Source organism: Phacochoerus africanus, chromosome 2 (genome assembly GCF_016906955.1).
Source record: "Phacochoerus africanus isolate WHEZ1 chromosome 2, ROS_Pafr_v1, whole genome shotgun sequence".
Taxonomy (NCBI): Eukaryota; Metazoa; Chordata; class Mammalia; order Artiodactyla; family Suidae; genus Phacochoerus; species Phacochoerus africanus.
Window position 1 is genome coordinate 39,418,163 of NC_062545.1, and position 23,017 is coordinate 39,441,179.

At 34.6% G+C, this 23,017-nt stretch overlaps 1 protein-coding gene across 1 annotated transcript in view; it reads left to right on the forward strand.

Moving 5' to 3' along the window:
• Positions 1-20,285: 20,285 nt before the first annotated feature.
• The window catches only part of LOC125120628 (triadin-like), a 61,108-nt gene continuing 58,376 nt past the window's right edge, over positions 20,286-23,017 (forward strand). The window contains exon 1 of the mRNA XM_047769132.1: positions 20,286-20,463. Coding sequence (XP_047625088.1) covers positions 20,286-20,463 — 178 coding nt within the window. The remainder of the gene's footprint in view (positions 20,464-23,017) is intronic.

Sequence of the window (23,017 nt, forward strand, 5' to 3'; positions counted from 1 at the left end):
TAAGAGTGTGACAGGATTTTTTTCTCAGCCCGGATATGTACTTGAGTTTTCAAAAAAAAATGTTTAAAGCAACCAGACCTAATAAGGCATTTGTTTCACTTTAGAAAAAATATCATCGTATCCAAAACTTCATTTTTATTGTCACCTATATAGTAGTTATTTTGGTACTATATATAATTTGGTGTTATTCTGGCATAATATGTAAATTAGGATATTTTGCTTGTAAGATAATTCTTACACGTTATGTTAAATGTCCAATAGGCATTAAAAACTAAATAATATTATTTAAAAAATGAATTAATTGTGGGGACTAATGATATTCCTTTGTATTTGGTTAAGCACTACTTTTATTTCTTTAAAGTAATTCTAGGTTTCCTTCATATGATCTGATTGTTGATTGCAGTAGACATTTATATAAAATGTTAATTTGAAAAGATTTCATGCTATCAAGTGGTTTATTCATCCAATGATGTTGTAATTCCTTTGCCAAACTAAGGCAGAAATCTCTGAAATGAGGCACAGAGTGAATATTATGAATTTCCATATATTTTATTAAGGAAGTACTGTGTAAAAATGTCTTCCCCAGTAGAAATGTATGTGGAATGTGTATATGAATGGAAAAATAGTTCAGGTTTCCACTAAAAACACATGATATTAATTCAAGTCTTTGAACACTGGGAAGAGAAGTTTCCTTTCTTCTTCCATCCCTCCAGGTATTGTTTATTTCATCATTCCATGTCAGATGGTCAGTGTAGCACCAGGCAGTGTACGGTCAGTGATAACAGTGGTAGGGAAGGCAACATTTTGGAAAAGATTTCATTTTTAAAAGTTACATACTTACTCTGTTAATACAGAATTTTATACATTACTATCTGTTTCAAATAACTGCTTCGGTATTTTTAATGTCTTCTTATTTTACCATTTAAAATGGCAATGCTTTCTCTTAGTAATATGGTAGAATAGTATTGGTGCTTTGAAATTTTATGCATTGAATTTCTTTTTTTTTAAATGATTTTTATTTTTTCCATTATGTCTGGTTTATGGTGTTCTGTCAGTTTTCTACTTTACAGCAAAGTGACCCAGTCACACATACATATATACATTCTTTTTCTCATATTATTCTTCATCATGCTCCATCATAAGTGACCAGATACAGTTCTCAGTGCTATACAGCAGAATCTCATTCCATTCCAAATTATGCATTGAATTTCATCGTTTGTTTTTTGCCCAGTAACCAAAATTCAGGCCTGTGGTTCTTAACGTGAATGATAGTCCTTGGACGTTTTGACAAAAAGTGTAACCATGATATGCAAAAACTTTCACTTTCACTGGTGAGAGGAAGTATCACATTAAGCTTTCTTTCCTTAAAAGGGGTCAGTATGACCTCACATGTCAGAGCAGCTACAATCAAAACATCCTTACTAAAAAAAAATAAATAAATTTTAGAAGAAATCTTGTTAGATCAAAAGCAGCATGGATGGAACTAGAGAATCTCATACTGAGTGAAAGGAGCCAGAAAGACAAAGACAAATACCGTATGATATCACTCATAACTGGAATCTAATATCCAGCACAAATGAACATCTCCTCAGAAAAGAAAATCATGGACTTGGAGAAGAGACTTGTGGCTGCCTGATGGGAGGGGGAGGGGGAGGGAGTGGGAGGGATCGGGAGCTTGGGCTTATCAGACACAACTTAGAATAGATTTACAAGGAGATCCTGCTGAATAGCATTGAGAACTTTGTCTAGCTACTCATGTTGCAACAGAAGAAAGGCTGGGGGAAAAATGTAATTGTAATGTATACATGTAAGGATAACCTGACCCCCTTGCTGTACAGTGGGAAAATAAAAAAAAAATTATAAAAATTAAAAAAAAATTATAAAAAAAAGAAAAAAAAAGCTTAACATGTCTTCTTTTAGCAAATAGAGAGGTTCTTAAAAAATTTTATTTAATGTCCATGTAAGGAGCGTCAGACATAGTGAACACCATGCACACTTAAATGAGAAAATCCACAAATGTATAGGAATTAAACAACATATTTTTGAAAATCTGATGAGTCAAAGAAGAAATCAAAAGGGAAATTAGAAAATATCCTTAGACAAATAAAAACACAACATACCAAAACTTACAGAAAGCAGCAAAAGCAGTTCTAAGAGAGAAGTGTGTAGCAATAAATATCTACATTAAAAAAAGATTTCAAATAAATAACCTAACTTTATACATCAAGGAACCAGAAAAAGAAACTAAGCCCAAAGTAAAGTAAAAGGAAGGAAATAATAAAGATTAGATAAGTTATAAACAAAATGAAAAATAGAAAAATCAACAAAACCAAGAGTTCTTTTTTGAAAAGATTAACAAGGATGACAAACCTTTGGCTAGAGTAAAGAAAAAAAAAAGGAGGAGCCAAATAAATATAGTCAGAGTTGAAAGAGGAGACATTATACCTGGTGCTACAGAAATTTAAAAGGAGCATAAAAAACTACTATGAACATTTATATGCCAACAAATTGGACAACCTAGAAGAAATAAATATCTAGAAACGTACAATCACCAAGACTGAAATATAAAGAAATAGAACATCTGAACAGACTAATAACAAGTAAGAACATTAAAAACAAACAAACAAACAACAACAAAAACAGCAAAGTCCAAGACCAGAAGACTTCATGATGAGTTCTACCAAACATTTAAAGAATTACTGGTAATGCTTTTCTTGAAGAATTGTTTAATAAAAATTGTACCAGTAGCCGTAGCACTTTTATTCTAAGCAAGTCTTAACACTTTCCTGTTGTGCCATTACACCAAAATGCCAAGTTGAAGAGTGAATGTAAAGGGGTTGTGTGTTGGTAAGGAAAGTAGTTGAGACTGCCAGAATTTTCTCTATAATCATGGACTTTACAAAATTAATGTATCCAAGCACTGTGGATTTTTATTTCACTTATCCAAAAAATTAATGTATAATAATAATATATGTACAACTATGTGTATATGAGATATATGGACAGTTCTAAATGTAAAGCCTTAATATTCCTTCCTTGGTATGCTTTCCATTTAAGCCTTCATTAAGACGGGCAGAATAGAAAGAGAATGACTCACTGTCACTCTTATGTCCATTTTTCTTGTCACTCCAAGCCACTTTCTGCAGATATTCTAATGTGCTTCTCTCCTTGAGGGGAAATTTTTTAAAATGTTGTAATATTTTACTTATTTCCATTTTTCTTGTTTACTTTTTAAAAAGCTTTAAATGTATTGTTTTTCATATAAGGTCAAACATTATTTTTATATGTTTAACCAGATATAGGATGATCCATACCTATAATCTTTGACCTTTTATTAAAGTAATTGATTATTCTCACTTTAAATTAAATAAAATGAATGCTAGTGCTCAGGAAAATAAGTAAAAATCTAGTTGTAAAAACTGATTCTCCCTTGATAAGGAGAAAATAAAAAAGAATATCTGCTTATTTATCTTGTCAAGTGATTTTTGCACAACTTTCTGAACCATTTGAGTGGTTTAAAGTCAACTGGCTCATTACCTGAAATATATCCAACCAGCTCTCCTGCCAACTTCAAATAACATCCCAGGACCTTGTTCCAACTGACTATTCTTTGTGCCACCTACAATATGTTCATCCTCCTCCAATTATTTCTTCCTTATTTCAGTGCACACTCTTCATGTTGGGCAGCTTCAAAGAAGCAAAGAATAATGAGGCACACATAGTGAGGCATAAAAGAAAGATTAGATAAAGGCAAAATGACACTATCAGGAACTGGGGACATTGTATTTAGCATATACAAAAGACAAAGGATCACGAAAATGAAATAATGACAGGATGAGGCAGGGAAAATGTATGCATTAATTCTGTGCTGCAAAGAGAGAATGCCTTCTGGCTTGTTTTGTGTTTTCAGTGTCCACTCAGCAAACTTTCTTTCTGAACATCAAAGTCCTAGGGGAATCTTGCCAAAGAAGGGTTGCTGAATCAGGACTTAGACATAAAGCACTGAGTCATGCATTAAGTGTTTGTATTTCGAACTAGGGCTATTTTAGAGCTATACCTATAGAAGCTTATAAAGCATAATTGTTTTTTCTTGTTGACCTAATGAGGATGCTTGTTGAGAGACAGACACAGACACAGAGGAAGAATAGGTGTGATGGGGGTACATTTGTGTGCCTGATAGCTTGAGACTAGCTCCAGCTTTGAAATTACCAATTAAGACTAGTTAACTCACTTTGTTACTCTGGATAGTTATAGCTGACTGGAACTAATTAAATGTAAAAATTTGGAGATAAGGCACAGCACTGTTGAGTGTCTGGTGGGTCTGATCTAAATGGGCTTTTCCACCCATGTAAGGTTTAGTTAATGGGACAGGGATTCTACTTTATATTTCAGTCTAAAGCATATAAACCACAACTTAAATTATTTTGTGTCAATAACAATTTTGAGTATTAGTGTAATGTTCTAGGGCCATCTTAGGCACTGAGGCTCCAAAGATGAACAAGAAAAAAACCCTCTCCTCCAAGATCTCACAAAACTTGAAAAAAGATCTGGGAAAGAGTGAAAGAGAAGTGGCCTCCTATGATGCCTTAACCAAGGCTTACCAATGTTTTTATCCAATCAACAGGTGCTTATGATTTGGATATAAGTACATGAATACTTGGGAAATATTTGTTAAATTATTCCATCTAACCTTAGCCATAGATACATCAGTTAATTGTCATTGTTCCCATTTCATAAGGTGAGGAAATTAAAATTTGGAGTGTTTTTGATGACCCTCGTTAGATCATTTGGTTAATAAATAGGGCAATACATTTTAAACTGAGGGATTTTCTTTGTTCAGTTGGTTTTGTCTGTTTTCTCAACTACTATGCAAAGTAGTCTCTGCAACTGCTTGCTTTGGGCGGGATTGGGCAAGCACTTGAGAATACCATCACCTTGCTCCTTTATTATGCATAAAGGGTTTCCTCCATTTATGACCAAAGATAATCCTGATTTAGAAACTCAAGCCAGGAAAACAGGAGCATAGAGAATGTGTGAGGTGTCATAACCATATGAACATCGTTAAATAAGGGGAAGGAAAATATTAAATAGTCCATGGCGTATTGAAGTAAAGAAATGTAGGCAGAAATAAGATGAAACATTGTGGTATAGAAACTGTCAAGTGTTGGCTCTTTGTGTGACCTCACCCAAACTTAAGACAGTTCTTTTCTTTTGGAAGTCTATGAACTGAAGACATTCTGAATCAAACTTAAAGGTAATCAGATCTTGTCTTTCCCGTAGTTGTATTCACCTGGATCACAGAGTATTATGTATGCAGCTGCTGAAATAATACTGCTTATTAAAACAGACCTCATATTTGCTAACCAACTCCTCTTAATATGTAGTTAAGAAAAAACATGAGTTCAGGGAAGGTTCGTCCAAATCCCAAAACTTAAATCCAAGCTACTTGGAGTAACAGTAATTTTCTCCCCCATCCAATAAAGCCTCATGCAAAAAACGAAATGGGAAAGTAAGTGTGTGTGTGTGTCTTTTGCATACCATTTGTTGTTAAATAATATAACGAGGACCACAGTAAAGTAGTGTAAATGTGTACGTGTATGTAGTAATAATAGGAGCAGATTTTCATCAAAAATTGTAAATGGTTACTTAATGATATAAAAGTCATAAAAATCATGGGTTTAGAGTAAATTTATGAGTGTTACTTTAGTATAACTGTTTTATTTAAAATATATTTTTACTTAAAAATATTTTGTTTCACATTATTGTAGAAAAGTATGATAAGAGGATAATTTTAAATATCAGTCAAGAGACTAAAATGCACTGTTTGTATCTGAGGCTGTTGTAAGTGCTTCACGTGTAATGTTCAATTTAATTTTCACCACAATCCTTTTTTATTATTATTACTAATGTGAAAATTGAAGCACAGGAGGTGACTTGCCTGGGTCACAAAACCACCTGAGGTGGATTTGAGGCTAATAATATGCCTTGTCTCCTCTGCCAACATGCTTTCCAATTCCCTCAGGCCAAATTTCACATACAATTGACTAGGGTTAAGATGCTAAGGTTCCTTTGTATACAAAAATAGGTTTGATGACCTGCTTTTAAATGTAACATCTTCCCATGCCTTTATGCCTTCCTTTTTTGTTTGTTTGTTTCTTTCTTTCTTTCTTTTTTGTCTTTTCTAGGGCCTCACCCTAGGCATATGGAGGTTCCCAGGCTAGGGGTCCAGTTGGAGCCAGATCTGAGCCACGTCTGGACGTACACCACAGCTCATGGCAACGCCAGGTCCTTAACCCACTGAGCAAGGCCAGGGATCAAACCTTCATCCTCATGGACACTGGTCAGATTCGTTAACCACTGAGCCACAATGGGAACTCCCCCCATGCCTTTAAATTGAACACTCCTCCAGGAGTGAATGAAACAGCTGTCAATTTTTTATCAATGCCCGTCCTATTTCTCTAGTTTAACCAGCCTAATTTAGGGCACCGTTTATATGAATCATGATTTAATGACTGGCTGAAAAAAGTAGAAACCTCTGTGGCTCTATTATTCATGCCAGTTACAATCGTAATGATTCTGTCAGTAATTTTGCACCTATGAGATGTAGTGTATGGCTTACTATGTAGTTTTTTAGGTATGAAATATTTAAAAGCTTTCATTCTATCTGTATCCCACAACAGTTAGAGCAAAGCAAGAACTTAAGGCTTTGAAGTTGGAAAAAAAAATCAGTGTATTTTCTAGTTTTTCCACCTACTAGGGAAAACATATCTGGACAGAGAGTACATACTTGGACAATTAGTAAGCCTCAGTGTTGTTATCTGTAAAGCAGGTGTAATGATAGTATTTCATAGGAGTGGTAAATCAGATGATATAAGGTTCATTTATATAACAAATAGTTATTGATCCCTAGTCTATGCAAAACACTGATCTAAGTACTATCACATAGCACAGAAAACAAAAATATACTCCAGAACTTATGAAGTTTGTATTCTACTGGTGTTAGAGAAAAAATAAACATGTGAATATTTAATATTAGGTAAAGAAATTATAAATAACACATATAATATACTTTGTGAGTACCTTGTAGAATATGCAAGATATCATTGGTTGCAAAAACAAGAATTATTGTAATTTATTATATGTATAAGGTCTATATGTGCTAAAGAAGCAAATCTGATAATGATAACAAAAAAAAGATTGGGAAAAGAAAAATCCACAGCATTCAGCTTCTATTTTGCAAAGTATTTAAAATGGAGGAATTCTTAAAAGAATGTACAATCTTGGGATTTATATATGGTGTAGATTTCTTTCTTCTCATTTTATGAAGATAAGCACAGACTGATAAACAAAATTGATCTCCACTGCCTGCCCTCCTCTGACTTAAGCACATGCATGCAAAGTTTTGTTTGGTCTGCTTTACTTGAGAACATAGTGTTGATGACATTGAAAAATCATTAATGAAGCTCCTCTCCCCAGGCCCATTAGCAATTTATATTTCATAAATGAAATCAACAGCCTGGAAAAGTCAGTGCTGCATATGAAATGGCAGGCTGTCTTCCTCAACCATTAGGCATGGGGATTGCTTGATTTCATGTTTCTTACAGTTCTTATGTGGGGGAGCGCAAAGTGAAGGGCTCAAGTGAAAAATGTTTATGGAAACCAGGGTTTTTTTTTATTTTACAATAATTAGCAATGGTATACAGTAAAATTTTAAACAGTAGAGATAGGGTGAAAAAAATTCCCATTCTTTCTTTCTGGCTTCTCATTATTCAGCATCAATCACTGCTCTTAGTTTCCTGAAACTTCTCAATGAAGCCTTTTGACTAAACTTAGAAAAATATATATAAAAATACAAGACATATATATTATTGTCATTTTATTTGACTATATATACATAAAATATACCTATATACATATATATAAAATGTATGTATAGTTATTTTTATATGACTAGGAATAGGCATCCGTATATGACTCAAAAAATAAAGAAATTCTCATTTCTTGCTTTACGTGTTCAAGAAGTCCCAATTCTATAAGAACAAAACAAAATTACCTTAGGAGGTCATGTAATTTAAGTTCATGAGCATAATTTTAAAATAAGTAAGCTCTTTCTATACATCACGCATAACTCTCACATCAGTTTTGCCACATTTTTTTCTTCCGTCTCAGGAATGAGGTTTTAAGTCATGTCCAAGGTCACACAACTAAGTAAATGAGCTTGCTTGTAAAGTCAGACTATATGACCCAGGAGCCTCCTTTCCACACTTCCCAAGAACTCCTGACTTGTGAGTTTACCTTGTTAGTGTTTATATAATGCCAAAAGTCAGTGGTTCTATCATTGTGAGAGGGTCCACAAGAACATGCGTATTGAAGAAATTGCAAGAGTGGTTATAAAATTCTATGTACAAGGTAGAAATTGGTTCTGGTTGGTTTTTGCTCATAGCTGATAAATTCTCCAAACTCTTATTTTTTACAGATATTTTGACAAACATTTAGGCACAAATGATTCCACTTCAAAGTTACAATGGCAGTGTGATTTACAAGGGAACAAGCCAGGTATAGAGCAAGAAGTAAACTCTTTGAAATAGACAGCTCTACTTGATTAGCAAAACACCTATGAACCCTGTCCTCAGACCTTGAGATTTTTTTTTTTTCTTTTTGAGGCTGCACCCCTGGCAAATGGAAGTTCCCGGGCTAGGAGTCTAATTGAAGTCTTAGCTGCCAGCCTAAGCCACAGTGAGAGCAATGCCAGATCCAAGCCATATCTGTGACCTATACCACAGCTCACGGCAACACCAGATCCTTAACCCACTGAGCAAGGCCAGGGATCGAACCCACATCTTCATGGATACTAGTCAGGTTCATTACTGCTGAGCCACAATGGGTATTCCAGGACATTGAATTTATCTCTAACTCTAAAAACATGAGATGAATCAGTTTCTTCCAGGACTGTAGATTTGCAAGAGGGAGCATTTAATCTTTCTCTACACTCTGTTTTGTTCAACTCATTCATTCAACAATATTTATTGATCATATATTGTACATCAGATATTTGAGCAAATGCTGATATCTGAGTCGTGAACAAGACACAGCTTTTGCCCTTATGGAAGTTAAAATCTAAAGAGCAGATACAGACAGTAAATAAAAATAAATTCAAAAAATTGTATAACAGGGAGTTCCCACTGCGCTCAGCAGTAACGAACCCAACTAGTACCCATGAAGATATGCATTCAATCCCTGACCTCGCTCAGCAGCTTAAGGATCTGGCATTGCTGTGGCTGTGGTGTAGGCTGGCAGCTGCAGCTCTGATTCAACACTTAGATTGGGAACTTCCACATGCAGCAGGAGTGATCCTAAAAAGCAAAAAAAAAAAAGTGTATAATAAATTTTATATAATATTAAGGCACATAGAAAACACTAAAATATGTACAAAACAGAAACAGACTCACAGACATAGAGAACGTACTTGTTGCCAAGGGGAAGGAGGAAGGGAGTGGGATGGATCACAGAAAGGGATTCTGGGGTTGGTAGAGGCCAACTATTACATTTAGAATGGATAAGCGACGAGGTCCTGCTGTACAGCACAGGGAACTATATCCAATCTCTTGGGATAGAACATGGTGGTAGATAGTATGAGAAAAAGAATATGTATATATATATATATATATATATGTATATGTATATATATATATGTTGTATATGACTGGGTCACTATGCTGTACAGTGTAAATTGGCACAAAACTGTAAATCAACTATATTTTAAAAAAAAAGAAAAGAAAACATTAAAATGGCAGATATCCTACCCAGTTAAGTGAATGTGTTAACTGAAAAGAGAGAAATAATGCGCCAGAGACCGTGGAAGTACAATAATAGCACTGATATCACTTTTTACAGGTTGAGCATTCAAGTATTACAGAAAGTAGGGTGTGAATGGCTATGTAATTCTCTATTATTTAAAATTCTGCAGTTAAGCAAATGAGTTTTTTCTTGGTTGTAATTTCAACTCTATAAAATGAGACTCTATTAGGCTAAAACCCAAATAAAGCCAGTTAGCACTGTCCCTGACACAAAATCTATACTCAGTAATATCCCAACCACTAGGTCAGATTTTCTGCTCTTTGAAAGGAGGAAAAATCGTAGTGTACTAGAACCCTTCTATTAGTCAAAACAAGACTTTATGCCAAGAAAGGAGAACTCTGAGTCCAAGGAAAATTGTCTAAGTAAGAGGAAGGACTGAGAAAAATGAAAATATAGTCAATTATTATACTGGTTGGGAAAGTGTCATTTAGCTCAAAAAACTATGTGTGTATCCTATACTGATACTAAACTAGAATGCAGCATTTCTAGACACAATTCATTGTCCTGGACAATAAGAAAGATAAATACTTAATTTTAATATGCTTATATTATAGCAGAAGCTAAGGCAATTTACTTTATAAAAATAATAATTATACTAGTTTGAAATGATTAAACTAACCACTAGGTGGAGCTCCATGTATTCAACGTATGTAGTCAAAAATAGAAAAATGCTTATATTGGCCAAATTAGGAACAATTCCAACACTCTTTTTCCTGAGCAGTTTTGGTTAATTTCCTTATTTGCATTAGTTAGAGAATTTATTTATCATAAGAGATGGGCTCTTGTTAAAGACAAAAGTGTCAAATTATTATTATAGTAGTATAAAATTTTTTAACTGGGTTTTCAAAGTCTTTGTATAAGTTACTTTATAGTTTACTAGAAATATATGTTCCATTGTATATTGATAAAAATATGTAATTATAATTTAAATTGAGACAAATTAGAAAAATCTACTAAACCTGCCTGTTGATCCACTCAGTACTGATTTTTAATTGCTTATTTTTTTATTTTATTTTTTTGTGTGTATGTATATTTTTATCACAGAACCTGAAATTAAAAAAGATGAAAAGATGTCCAAAGCAGGTAAGGACACTTACATATAAATATGTATTCTGTTTATAATGAACAAGACTGGTTTTACAATCAGGGCTGTGTAAGGCTTTGAGATACTGAAAACATTGAAAAAATACTCCATATATTTTAATTGTAATAAGCAATAAACAAATGTATACTAAAATTAATATAGCTTCTATATTCTGGCAGCAAATTTTGGATAAGTTTGTCAAAACATTGGAATATATGCTGCTCCTTATTTATCTACTAGGCAATTGAGCAGTTTACAAAGTGCTCAGGAGACAATTTGTATTTTAGAGGATTCACCCAGACTGTGACAGATCCCTCAACCTAATTCTTATAATTGGTTGAACCTTATGAAGTCACCTATACTCGAATATCTTTTACCTCAAAAATAGTAGTTTCATATGGTTCAATGTAAACTGGTTCAACCATTTTCTTTCCCACTAATTAAATATCCAAATAGTCTTTGGAGAGGTAATCAGTTGCCTTATTTGACCATCAGTTTGATAATTGGAATACTTTTAAAAGAGACTTTTTGAAAACAGCTTTTGTTGGAAAGGAAGATAAGAGATTAGCTGGTCTTTCTTAAGACAGATGTTATAAAGTTAGAGGAAGGAACATCATAAAATAAGTGCAGGAAAAAATGACTAAAATTCCCAAGGAAAACTCAAATTAATTACAGATCTTTTTAAGGCCAACCGTATTCCATATAGTTGATATTTATATAAATATATTTACATGTCTATATCTACATATGCCAAAGAAGGTTAGTCTATATCTCTCTATACAGTGAAAGTGATGTTATGTACATGCAAACATTCATATCCTTGGTCTTAAAATTTTTTTATATACTCATTTTTACAAATTTTAACATATATTTAAATAATTCTTACTTTGTCATTCTATATATGGATTAAATTTAACCTGGGAGTTCCTGTCATGGCTCAGCAGTTAATGAACCGTACTAGTATCCATGAGGATGCAGGTTTGATCCCTGGCCTTGCTCAGTGGGTTAAGGATCCAGCGTTGCTGTGGGCTGTGGTGTAGGCTGGCAGGTACAGCTGTGATTTGACCCCTAGCCTGGGAACCTCCATATGCTATGGGTGCGGCCCTAAAAAGACAAGAAAAAAAATTAATCTAAATCATTGTTACTTCTACTGAAAGTAGTACCAATGAATCAAAACAAATTTGTTTTTGTACTTTTAGTGAATGAACATAATCATTTTAAGTGAATTTATAAAACCTGAATGTATGCATTCTCTGGAAGATAAATGGAATAATGAGCAATTTTAAACAGAAAAATGCATGACAGAGACAAAAATGATACATTGAGTCTTAACATCAAAAGTTATAATCGAGCTTTAAATATATCTACAGAAAAGGAAAAAACTACAAATAAAAATTTCTCTACTGTTAGCATTCTTACTGATGTGAGCAAAAGATTGCTGATCAGATAAAATGTGCTTGATGTTGCCCCTTGCTAGCCTAATATTGTACTTTATGCTTTATTTTATTTTTGCTATATAATGGAAAAACTAATACATGTGCTATAAATTTCCTGTGATTAGTTTACATTAAATATTTATTTCTATTTTTATATTTATTTTTATCTTCCTAAAAGGAAAGAGAAATCAGCATTACTGGCATGTTATTGTAAAGTGTAATCAATTAACAATTTATTGAAAACATATATTATGCTAATATCACTGCCGTATGTCAAGAATTGTGCTTAGTGATACAAAATTTAGAAACAACTGATAAGATATTGTTTCTATTACAAGAGAACAAAATCAAGGGCATAGATATGAACTATTCAAAGATGGCTACATGACAATTTGTCTTATTAATGAAGAGTGCTCTAGGAGTCTAAAGAGAGGGGTGGTTCCTGTAGTCTTTGTCAACCAGTGAAAACTTCAGGGAGGTGGTGGATTAAGCTGGGATTTTAGGAGTACACAGGGGCATTTGAGCAGGAAGGTGATTATAAAGCATGGTGGAAGCTAGCTTAATAGTAGGAATACATGAATTTCACTCTCCTGTCACTTGCTAGGCATGTGACTTTATTTAAATTACTTAACGTTTCTGAGTTTCAATATTCTTATCTGTTGACTAAAAATCATACTTAGCTGGTAAGGTTGTTGTAAGAAATAGAGTTGATGTAGGTTCTATTTGATGTAGATTCAATAGACTGTAGCTCTGTTTAGGAGTTAACCTGGAGGTAGCAGTGAGCATGGCAAAAGCAGGAGGCAGTAAGGACAGAACCGAGGACTAAAGGGGATTCCAGGGGCCACCTAAGGAAGAGAAGATGACAAGATTTCAGCAGTGATGTGTAGCGATTAGAGCATGGCTCTGGAAATCTAGGAAAGGGAGTTTAGGAAACCAGGGTGGAAAGTTTAGATTTTTAGAAAGTTAATGAGAAGAAAGTGTTATCGTAAATCCTATGATGACACACAGGGTTAAATCCTATAGAAAGAATTTCGAAACAGAGATTTGACCCAAGAACTTTTATAGTCGTCTAAGTATTATAAAAGAAAGATGGGAGAAATTGATGGAGAGAGGTGCAGAGAGGCAGCAATAAGGAAGTGTTCGGTTTACTTTAAAGATTGTTTATAATCATGACAAATACTCTGTGTGGGATTATTAGGAATCAGTTTTTTAAAGTCACAGGACCTAGAAACACATTGGAAAATAGTAATAACATCTTGTTATATATACCCTTCCACTTATATGAGTACAAATAATTTGAAAACATGATCATACTCTCTGTGCTGTGCTATCACTGCTTTTGTAATTGTCAAACCATTTCACAGAAAAAGGCTAGACACTGAAGGCATTAGCTATAGATAACCCAAGTTCTCAAGCATGAAGGAATGAAGACAGTGATCAAATGTAGATGTTGCAAAGGCAATGTAGGCAGGATGGATGCTAGGGGGCCTTCCATAGAGAGGTCTAGAAACACTGGGAAATAGGGAACATTCCCAAATCCTCACCCCTGGGCTTTGTATCCAGAAGTTTAGAGGTTTAGCATTAGAAGACAAAGGAGAAAAGGATTTCTTCAAGAAAAAATGAACATGGAGGGAAAAGACAAGAGAATGAAGTGCATCTTCTTGGAAAAATAGAAGAACTGGTAAAGAGAAGGAAAGCGGGTGATGTGGGAGATCAGGGGACAGCACGCATCAGCATCCTAAAGCCGGGGCGCTTCAAGAAGTAGAAAAGTCAGCAGTCTCTGTGTCTCACAAAGGTCAAGGGACATGATGACTGAGAAAAAGCCATTATATTTGACAGAAACTTGTCATTTTGTGACCTATTGGAAAGCATTTTCAGTAAAGTGGTGGAAGTAAAAAGCAGTGGAATTGATAAGAAATTATCAATAATAAATGGAGGCAGAGCACAAACTACTTTTTTTTTCAGGAGTTAGTTGTTAAAAGGAGGCAAAAGATGGAGTTCATGTCTTGGCTCAGTGGGAACAAACCCGACTAGTTTCCATAAGGATACAGGTTCAATCCCTGGCCTTGCTGAGTGGTTTAAGGATCTGATCTGGCCTTGCTATAAGCTGTGGTGTAGGTTGTAGATGAATCCTGGGTTGCTGTGGTTGTAGCATAGGCTGGCAGCTGCAGCTCTGATTCAACTCCTAACCTGGGGACTTCCATATGCTGCACCTGCAGCCCTGAAAACAAACAAACAAAAAGACAAAAAAAGAAAAGAGGCAAAATATCATATTCCAGCAGGTGAAATCAATGAACTAGGTTTGTTGTCTGCATTTGTGATAGGGTGGGGCATTTCAGGGAGAGGAGGAGCATGTAATCCAGAGGAAAATATTAATTTGGTGAGAACTACCCCAGATAAGAAAAGTGTTGCAGAGTTGCTTTTGTGGCTCAGTGGGTTAAGAACCGTGAGGATGCAGATTCAATTCCTGGCCTTGGTCAGCGGGTTAAGGATCTGGCATTGCCTCAAGCTGCAGTGTAGGTCACAGACATGGCTCAGATCCTGCATTGCTGTGGCTGTGGGGTAGGCCTGCAGCTGCAGCTCCAATTCTACCCCTAGCCTGGGAACGTTCATAAGCTGCAGGTATAGGAATAAAAGGAAAAATAAAGAAAATCATTGAGGTGCACACTATAGGTGGAGGGCATTAGCTTAATTATGAAGAAGAAAAAATTTCCCCTGAGCTTTGAGGAAATAATGAAAGGATAGATTAAGGCTGAGTGTCCATGAGGATTCTCCTTCTGAGTGATCTTTTCACCTAAATTCTCTTCTCTGAAGGTGACCACTAATATGTCTGTTGCCAAATCCAGGGAATAGTTTTTTTGCTTCATAATAGTGTTGACCCTCAAATAATATCTGACCATGTTCACCAAGTCTTATTTCTCAAAAAAAAAAAATCTTTTTTCATCAGACACAAAATCATTTAACCACAGTGTTAAAAATAAAACAGTCATAATTAGCAGCAAAAGAAAGATGGAATATTCACATAATTTAATAAAAAACTAATTTTTTCTCTTAAAAGTATTGCTGTTGTGCATCATTCAACCTTGAATAAAATTTTAGAAATTAAAAAAAGACAAAAATGGCTACTTTTTTAATACTAAAGCAACATTGTAGCAATTATTTATTTTTGACATGGCATATTATTAGCTACTGAAGTCTTTAATTTTTACCCACCAGTGAAAATGATGACAAACAGGACATGCATTTCATTAGGTAATTGGAGAATACCTAAGTGTTCTTTTCAGGAAACAGCGGACCTTAATTGTAAGTAGTAATATAATTAAAAACAAAAAAGACCTGCAGAAGTAATAAGCAATAATTTATTTTTCTTAGTTATCAAGAAAGTTAAAATTCATAAGCAAAATCTTCCGAGTTTGTGTAACTGCATTTCTAACTGCCTAACCCAGCATCTTCACATGGTTATACTGTCTGCCTATCACTTGTTTAAAATTGAACTCAATATCCTTTACATTCTCTTTTTCTTTTGTTTCTTATTTTTTTAGTGATTAGTAGTTTTACTCATAGAAAAATACGTCCTCTTTTAATAAATTCAGATATTACAGATATGCACAAACTAAAAGCAAACATTATCTCCTTTTCCTCTATTCCATTGTTCTTTCCTAGAATTAATGGTTTTAAACAGGAGGTTTTCTTTCTGGGCATATAATCTTATCAAAGGCACATACACAAGCACTCATATTCGTCATATATATAGTCACATTCATATATATATATGTATTTTTACCCTAACATATTTACTCATATCATTTTTTCTGTATTCATAATGGTTTTTAAGGTCAGTGACAGAGATATACATCATTATTTGTAACTATTAAATGTTATTTCTTTCTGTGGAAAAGCGAACCATTATTTATTTCCCTTGATATGCATTTAGATTATTTCTAATTTTCCTAGGTCTTTTTTTTCTCTTTCAACAATGCTGCATGCAATCTGTGTCTGTATGCATGTGGCTTTATACACTTGATACAGTATTACTAAAGGTATGAGTCCAAGAAATACAAACGATAGGCCATAAGGAGTGATCAGACATTTTCAAACATGCAACTTCTCATAGAAAGGCCAAATTAGTGTTCTCTAGCAGGTGCTTAGTAAAATGCAGATTCACAGGCCCCACCTGATACCTCCTGAATAGCAGGTCTGAGAATAATGTTGAGGAATAGTAAATGATAAAATATTAAGATAAAAATAGTCTTAAAATCACGGAGTGAAAATAAAGGATGAAAACAAGTGAACAGGATGAAGTCTTTGCCTGGAAACTCTTTACTTCTCAGAACAGCCCTATATGTCTCTGTCTGGTCCTGGAAGCTCCTAGTTATATGTTCTAGTTCAATATTTGCATATGAGTTTTAATTATCTCTATAAAAGTCACTGAGAATAATTCTAAGTGCATACAATAAATCTTCCTTTCTTTTATTATCTCAAAAAATGGAACTCATGACTCAGCATTCAGTTTCATTGACTTAAACTGAGTCTTTTACAGCTTCCCCTTCACTTTCAGAACCCAGCATCCATGTAAGTACCAAGTTGGGTCCCCCAAATATGGTCTATCCTTTTATTCTCACCTGGTAAGACCCTATTTCTAATTCTCATCATCTCTTGCCTGAATGAATATGCAAGCCCATGACTTGTTTTCATCTCTTCTTCAGAGATCTACCACAAGCCTATGCTAATTATGTTTTTTCAGTAGGTATCTATAGGGGAACCGTGTTAGATTCATTGCCACTGCATTATACTGCCTGCCCCCAACATATTTCTTAATGTAGTTTCCCTTTGTCTAATCCTCCACTACAATCCTTCCCCCCACAACGCAGACATTTTAAAAGATCACTAGTTCTATGGATTTTCATTTTTTTAGTGACTTTTGAATATTTCCTTTCACTTGAGATCCATATCAAAAGCATCTGACCTGTTTACCTTCTCACCCACCCCCTGTTCTTTATCTATTAAAAACACACCATGAGTCCTTCAGCCTTGGCCTGTTTATATGTGTTTTTCGCTAACATCATGTGATATCCATGTCTATTGAATGGGCTTCTTCTGTATTATCTCTGCTGTGAGCTGTGTAGTCTTCTCTAATCTCTAAGATAGAAAATCACTCAAAAGCTACCATAGCCACAAAAGGTCAACAAAGAATACCCTTATGGAAAGGGAGGCATTGTTTAATAATTATTTTTAAAAATCTGTTTTTGATGTGTGTCTTGGTTTTGTGATACAACACATTCAGAGATAGTTTTTTAAATGTAAAAGACCAACAGAGGTCGGATGGTATAGAGGGAGGAGCTCTAGGACAATAGATACGGAATGATTTATAACAAATCACTTAAGTTCTGAGTCTTTCTATCTTTACCCATGAAATAGGGTCCCCACCAACAATATATTCCATGCTAATCTAACAGACTCATTGTGCAAATTATGTGATATAATGTACAGGAAAGTGTCTTTGAAAGCATGAAAGGAGAAACACATAAAAGGTTATCATCTCTAGGCTTGCTATTTCATGGGTGGTCTGCAAAACAACATCAGCATCCCTGGTTGCTTGTTAGAAATATAGAATCATAGGTCCCATCAATAACTGCCGAAGAAGAATTTGGGTTTTAACAGACCCCCAAGTCATTAGTATGTACTTTAAAACTTGAGAAAGACTAGTATAGAATTCACAGGCATCTATGATTGCCCTTATTTCCAGAAGAAAAATATCAAGCTTCTTCCATAAACTTGGCAAATTTAAAGTGCACATGTGCTTTTGAAAGCTTGCTTTCTAACTCTTAGTTGAGGTCCTCCAGAAAATGACTGAGGACACAGCCATTCCTTTTTCCCAACATAGCATAGGCTAATGGGCACTGGGTGTACCTGTGTATTCATTCGAGCTTAAGAAGAAAGACATGAACTTATATTTTTCTTGAAAAATGTATATGTCAAGGGTAAACTATCTTTATAATTTGCCAGCTGCCTAAGATATGGACATAATGGCTGAATGACATAAGAACAGTAAGCTCTCATACCTGTTAATCATCAAAGTATCTCTGGCTTATCTCTTTTAAAGAACTTACTCCTGATTCATTCTTTTGTTCAATTTATGTCTATCATCTTGTAAAATAAATGCATTTCAGTATTTATTTGAAAGTTACCATAGTGATCCTTCAAGAGAAAAGTACATAAATTTCACTAACTGAATCTTTTGACAGAATACTTAAGAGAATTTCATTCTCTCTCTTGCCCTCCCTCCTCTCTCTCTCTCCCATACACACACAGACACACACACACACATTTGCATGCATGCAGACAAACCACTTAAATGCTTTATATACATCTTTAATTTAATGAGAAAGCATTGGAGATTTGGACATGCAGAACTCCTGTAAATTGAAGAGATAATTAAATCGCAATTTCATTAACTAAACTAAGTTATGGTAGGATTAATGGCTAAGTTTTGTTTAAGAATGATTTATAGAATTTCCGCCATGTATTAAATATTTTGGTACGTTTTAGGGATATAAAGACAAGTAACTTTGGAGTTCCTGTTGTAGCTCAGTGGGTTAAGAACCCGATTAGTATCCATGAGGATGGGGATTCAATCCCTGGCTTCGCTCAGTGGGTTAAGGATCCTGCATTGCCACAAGCTGGGATGTAGGTCACACATGTGGCTCGAATCAGGCATTGTTGTGGCATAGACTGGAAGCTGCAGCTCCGATTTGACCCCTAGCCTGGGAACTTCCATGTGCCATGGGTGCAACCCTAAAATGAAAAAAAAAAAAAAAAGAAAAAAGACAAGTAACTTAAACTCTCGATAAATATATTTTATCTAGGCAGAGATCAGTAAATAAAGAGCAAATATTAGCAAAAAAAGGAATAAGTAATTAAAATCAAATTGTTCAGAGTGAGCCCTGGAAACAAGAGGAAAGTTTTACTTTTCAAGCCTGTGGGTTCAGAGAAATTCCTAAAGGAGAGGCTACAAGAGTAGTCTCAAAGGATGAGTCAAGATTAGCCAGGTGAAGAAAGCCTGGGGAAGACATTCAGAGCGTGGAACAAGCCTCCGTGAGAGGTGAGGCATGTTGAGAGCTGCAGTGATTTTAGCTTCACTTCAGCAGAAGATCTGAGTGAAGGATAGGAGGCTTGAGAGGGAAAGATGTGTCCTAAGTAAGGGCTGTGTCCTTTTTCCTAAGGGAAATTTGGAATAACTATAAGAGTTTAAGCAAAATGAGATACAGCTTAAATTAGATACAGCTTAAATCTTAAATTAGAATTTCACATTGCTTATTCTGGCTAGTCACAGCGATTGACGATAAAGAGGACGTTAGTAGTTTCAGGGAATCAAAGTTTTCTGGGGGAGGAGACTATTGTACCAATACCTTTAGTTATTAGATCTTTAGAGAGCATTCATAGGAAGGAAAAGAAGAAAGCTATTATAGAAGTATTTAAGAAGTGAAATTGCAATACTGTGGCAAAGAGGGGGAGGGTTGAGAAAAATACAGCCTAACTCCCAGGTTTCTGTCTTGGGAAAGTATGTGGACAGTAATATCATTTCCTGTGATTGGAATTTCCAAGAGAAGTGGGAGATTTAGAAAAAAGAAGCTATATGTATTATGTAAAATTTTGACATTTATTTTATAAATTTTTGTTGAGCAGTTATTATATGATAGGGGGTATGGTAAATGCAAACATACACTGGTAAACAAAGTCAAGTTCCTATCCCAGAGCTGATCATCTGACTGTGGAATGGGTAAGGGAGAGACAGGCTGAATTAGATAGTACCTGTGGGAGATGCTTTCAGATGTGTTTACTAGGCACCTGGGGAGGAAATAAGTGGTTGGTTAGGAAGCTCCCAGCAAGATGTGCTGGCTTAAATAATGGCAGTTATTGCCATCTATCAAGGGGAGTGTGATGAGAAGGAGACTCTGGAGGGGTTTAGGAAAAAGCAAGCGGGGAGTTCTCTTAGAAATTCTAGATATTGTCTCAGAAACCAGAGAGGAAAGGAGTGCAAGAAGGAGGAAGCTGTCAAAGTGTCAGATGTAGCAGAAATTAACAGTAAGGAAAAGACTGAAAAATATTCATTGGGATATTTTGATGATCTTATGAGCAGTTTTGGTGGAGCTAAATGGGCAGAAAACCGACTTACTATGTTTTGGTTGGAAGTCAGGAATTGGGGCAGGAAGTACACATTGTATACTTTGTATGTATTGTAGGCTATTATTTTAAAATCTTCTCTGAAAAGGGGGAAAGGGAATTCATTGAGTTAGGGAAAACCGCTTGGCTGAGTGAAAACAGAGAAAGATGTGACATCAGGGAAACTGCAGTTTAAATGGTTCCTAATCAATCAAACAGAGATCTCATAGCACTGTCTTTACCTCTATAAGAGGTAATAACACACGGGAAAAGGTTAAAAACTAAGGCATATGCTAATTCCACTTTTTAAAGACCTGAGAGATAAGGGATTTATGTTTATAATACCTAAAAGGATTTCATTTTGTTGAGTTACCATTTCCTCTTCAATACAGATCTCCTCATTTGTCACTTATGTTTACCTGGGTAATATTTCCCCAATAGTTCATATGATACCACTTTTAATATTAAAACCTTGAACTAAGTCCTTCTTCCTTTAAAACCCATATAAGTTTATATAGCTTGGCTAAGAGTAAAAATTCAATCATATTTATTGTTATAGTTTTTCTTTCTAACAATAAAGGGGGAAGGATGTCCTCCAGCATAAATAAGGTATTTCTTGTGCTTGTATTTTGCAAAGTGTTTTGCATAGGAGACTAGTCAAAACTAGTAGTGCATGAAAGAGTTTTGAGGTTAGGTAAGTCTGGGAAAAACCCTTGGAGTTCATCCTAGTTATGAACACATTATGAAAGGCCGATAGTAAAGAAATCTCCTGGACACATTTTCATCTGATGTTTCTCAAAATTTTCAACTAAGGTATCCTCTCTGTAAGATAATAGCACTGTTTAGCTGAACACACTGTGAAAAACTGGTGTCTTATATTTACTTTCTTAAAAGATTTGGGGAAGCAGTAAAGCAAGTATAATAGAACTCTAAAAATTAGTGCAATATGTTTGTTTAAAAAAATAAAAATTAAATGATAAAGAGTGGAAACAATGCTTGTATTGCATTAGAACTATGAAGATAAGCTAACATGAATAATAAATTTATACCTATGTATTGCTATCTCAAGCTTTCATTTTATTTTTTTCCCACAAACAAGACAAAAATTTCTACTGTAGATTTTTGGGAGAGAGGGCAATTATTCTCTTTCAGGATAAAAAAAATATATATATATATATAAACCATGCTGACAAGAAAAGTTGTCAATTACCAACATTGTTAGCAAGTGGTATTGGTGATAAATACTTTATAAGTATCCTTACAGACAGTCATGTAAATGCAGTAGGTCAGCCATCATTTCTTTTATAGATTAAGGTTTACTAAGTAGTTTCTAGATACATGTCATTATTATGCTACAAGGGTTTATTACCACAAAGAAGCTTATAATAAATCAGGAAAACCAAAATGATTTGTACTGTTTAAGTTCAAGGACATTTATTGAATATCAATAGATCCAAATCCTAGAAAATGAAAAAAATAACCAATATTGGTGGAGCAATTAATCAAGATTTATTCACATCATACATAATATAATTTGATCTTGTAATAATCTTGAGATTTAAGTTTCACTGTTTTGCTCAAGTTACCACAAGGAAGCTGAAATAAAGATGAAATGCATCCCCAGGATACAAAATTTATAGATGGGATTACCTGGCTTCTTTCAAACACTTAGACTTTCAAACACTTAGACTCAACTTGATTTCTAAGGCAGTGAGCAAATGACTTACAATGTCACAGGTTGTCCTCTTTGACTTCAGGGTAACATGAAATATAGTGTACTTTGCTCTTGCCAATGTATCAGGGCAACAGTTTGCTGCCAGATTTAGAACCTCGAATATATTGTTATTATTCTATTCTCAGAAAAATTTTAAATAGGAGTGATGGGGGCAGGGGTGGAAAACAAGAAAATGTTGGGGTGGTGGTATACCTGTTTTATACTGAAAGCTTAAAGTAACCTTTAGATAAATCTGGATGATACTAATAACAAATTGTGGCAGTAGTTCATATGTTCCTTAGGGCAGAATTTTTGTTCATTCGTTTCATTCATTAGTTGTGCCTAAAAGAGTTCCTAGCACAAAGTAAGAGCTCAGTAAATGTTTTCTAATGAACAAATGTGGTAAGAGTTTATTTATTCAGTCAAGTGGACCTGGAAGTCTGTTTCCTAATTTATTAAAATGAGAAATTGAACTCATGAGGGTAACTATAAATGTTAAAGTATTTTATTTAAATGCTGCGCATGTTTTAGGGCACAAAATAAACTTGTAGTATGTTAGCTGTCAGTTATGTCAATAAGTACATGAGACAACTTTCCAGAATTAAAATTTGGGTCAGTCTTTCAAAATCGGAGATAGACAAAATCATTGGCCCTTAGGCTTATAGAAACAAAAGCAGTTTTTCTTTTATGGAAAGAAGAGATGACCCTTTTCCAGTTTAACCTTCGAATGTTGACCACTTCTGCCCTAAAATCTTCTCTTTT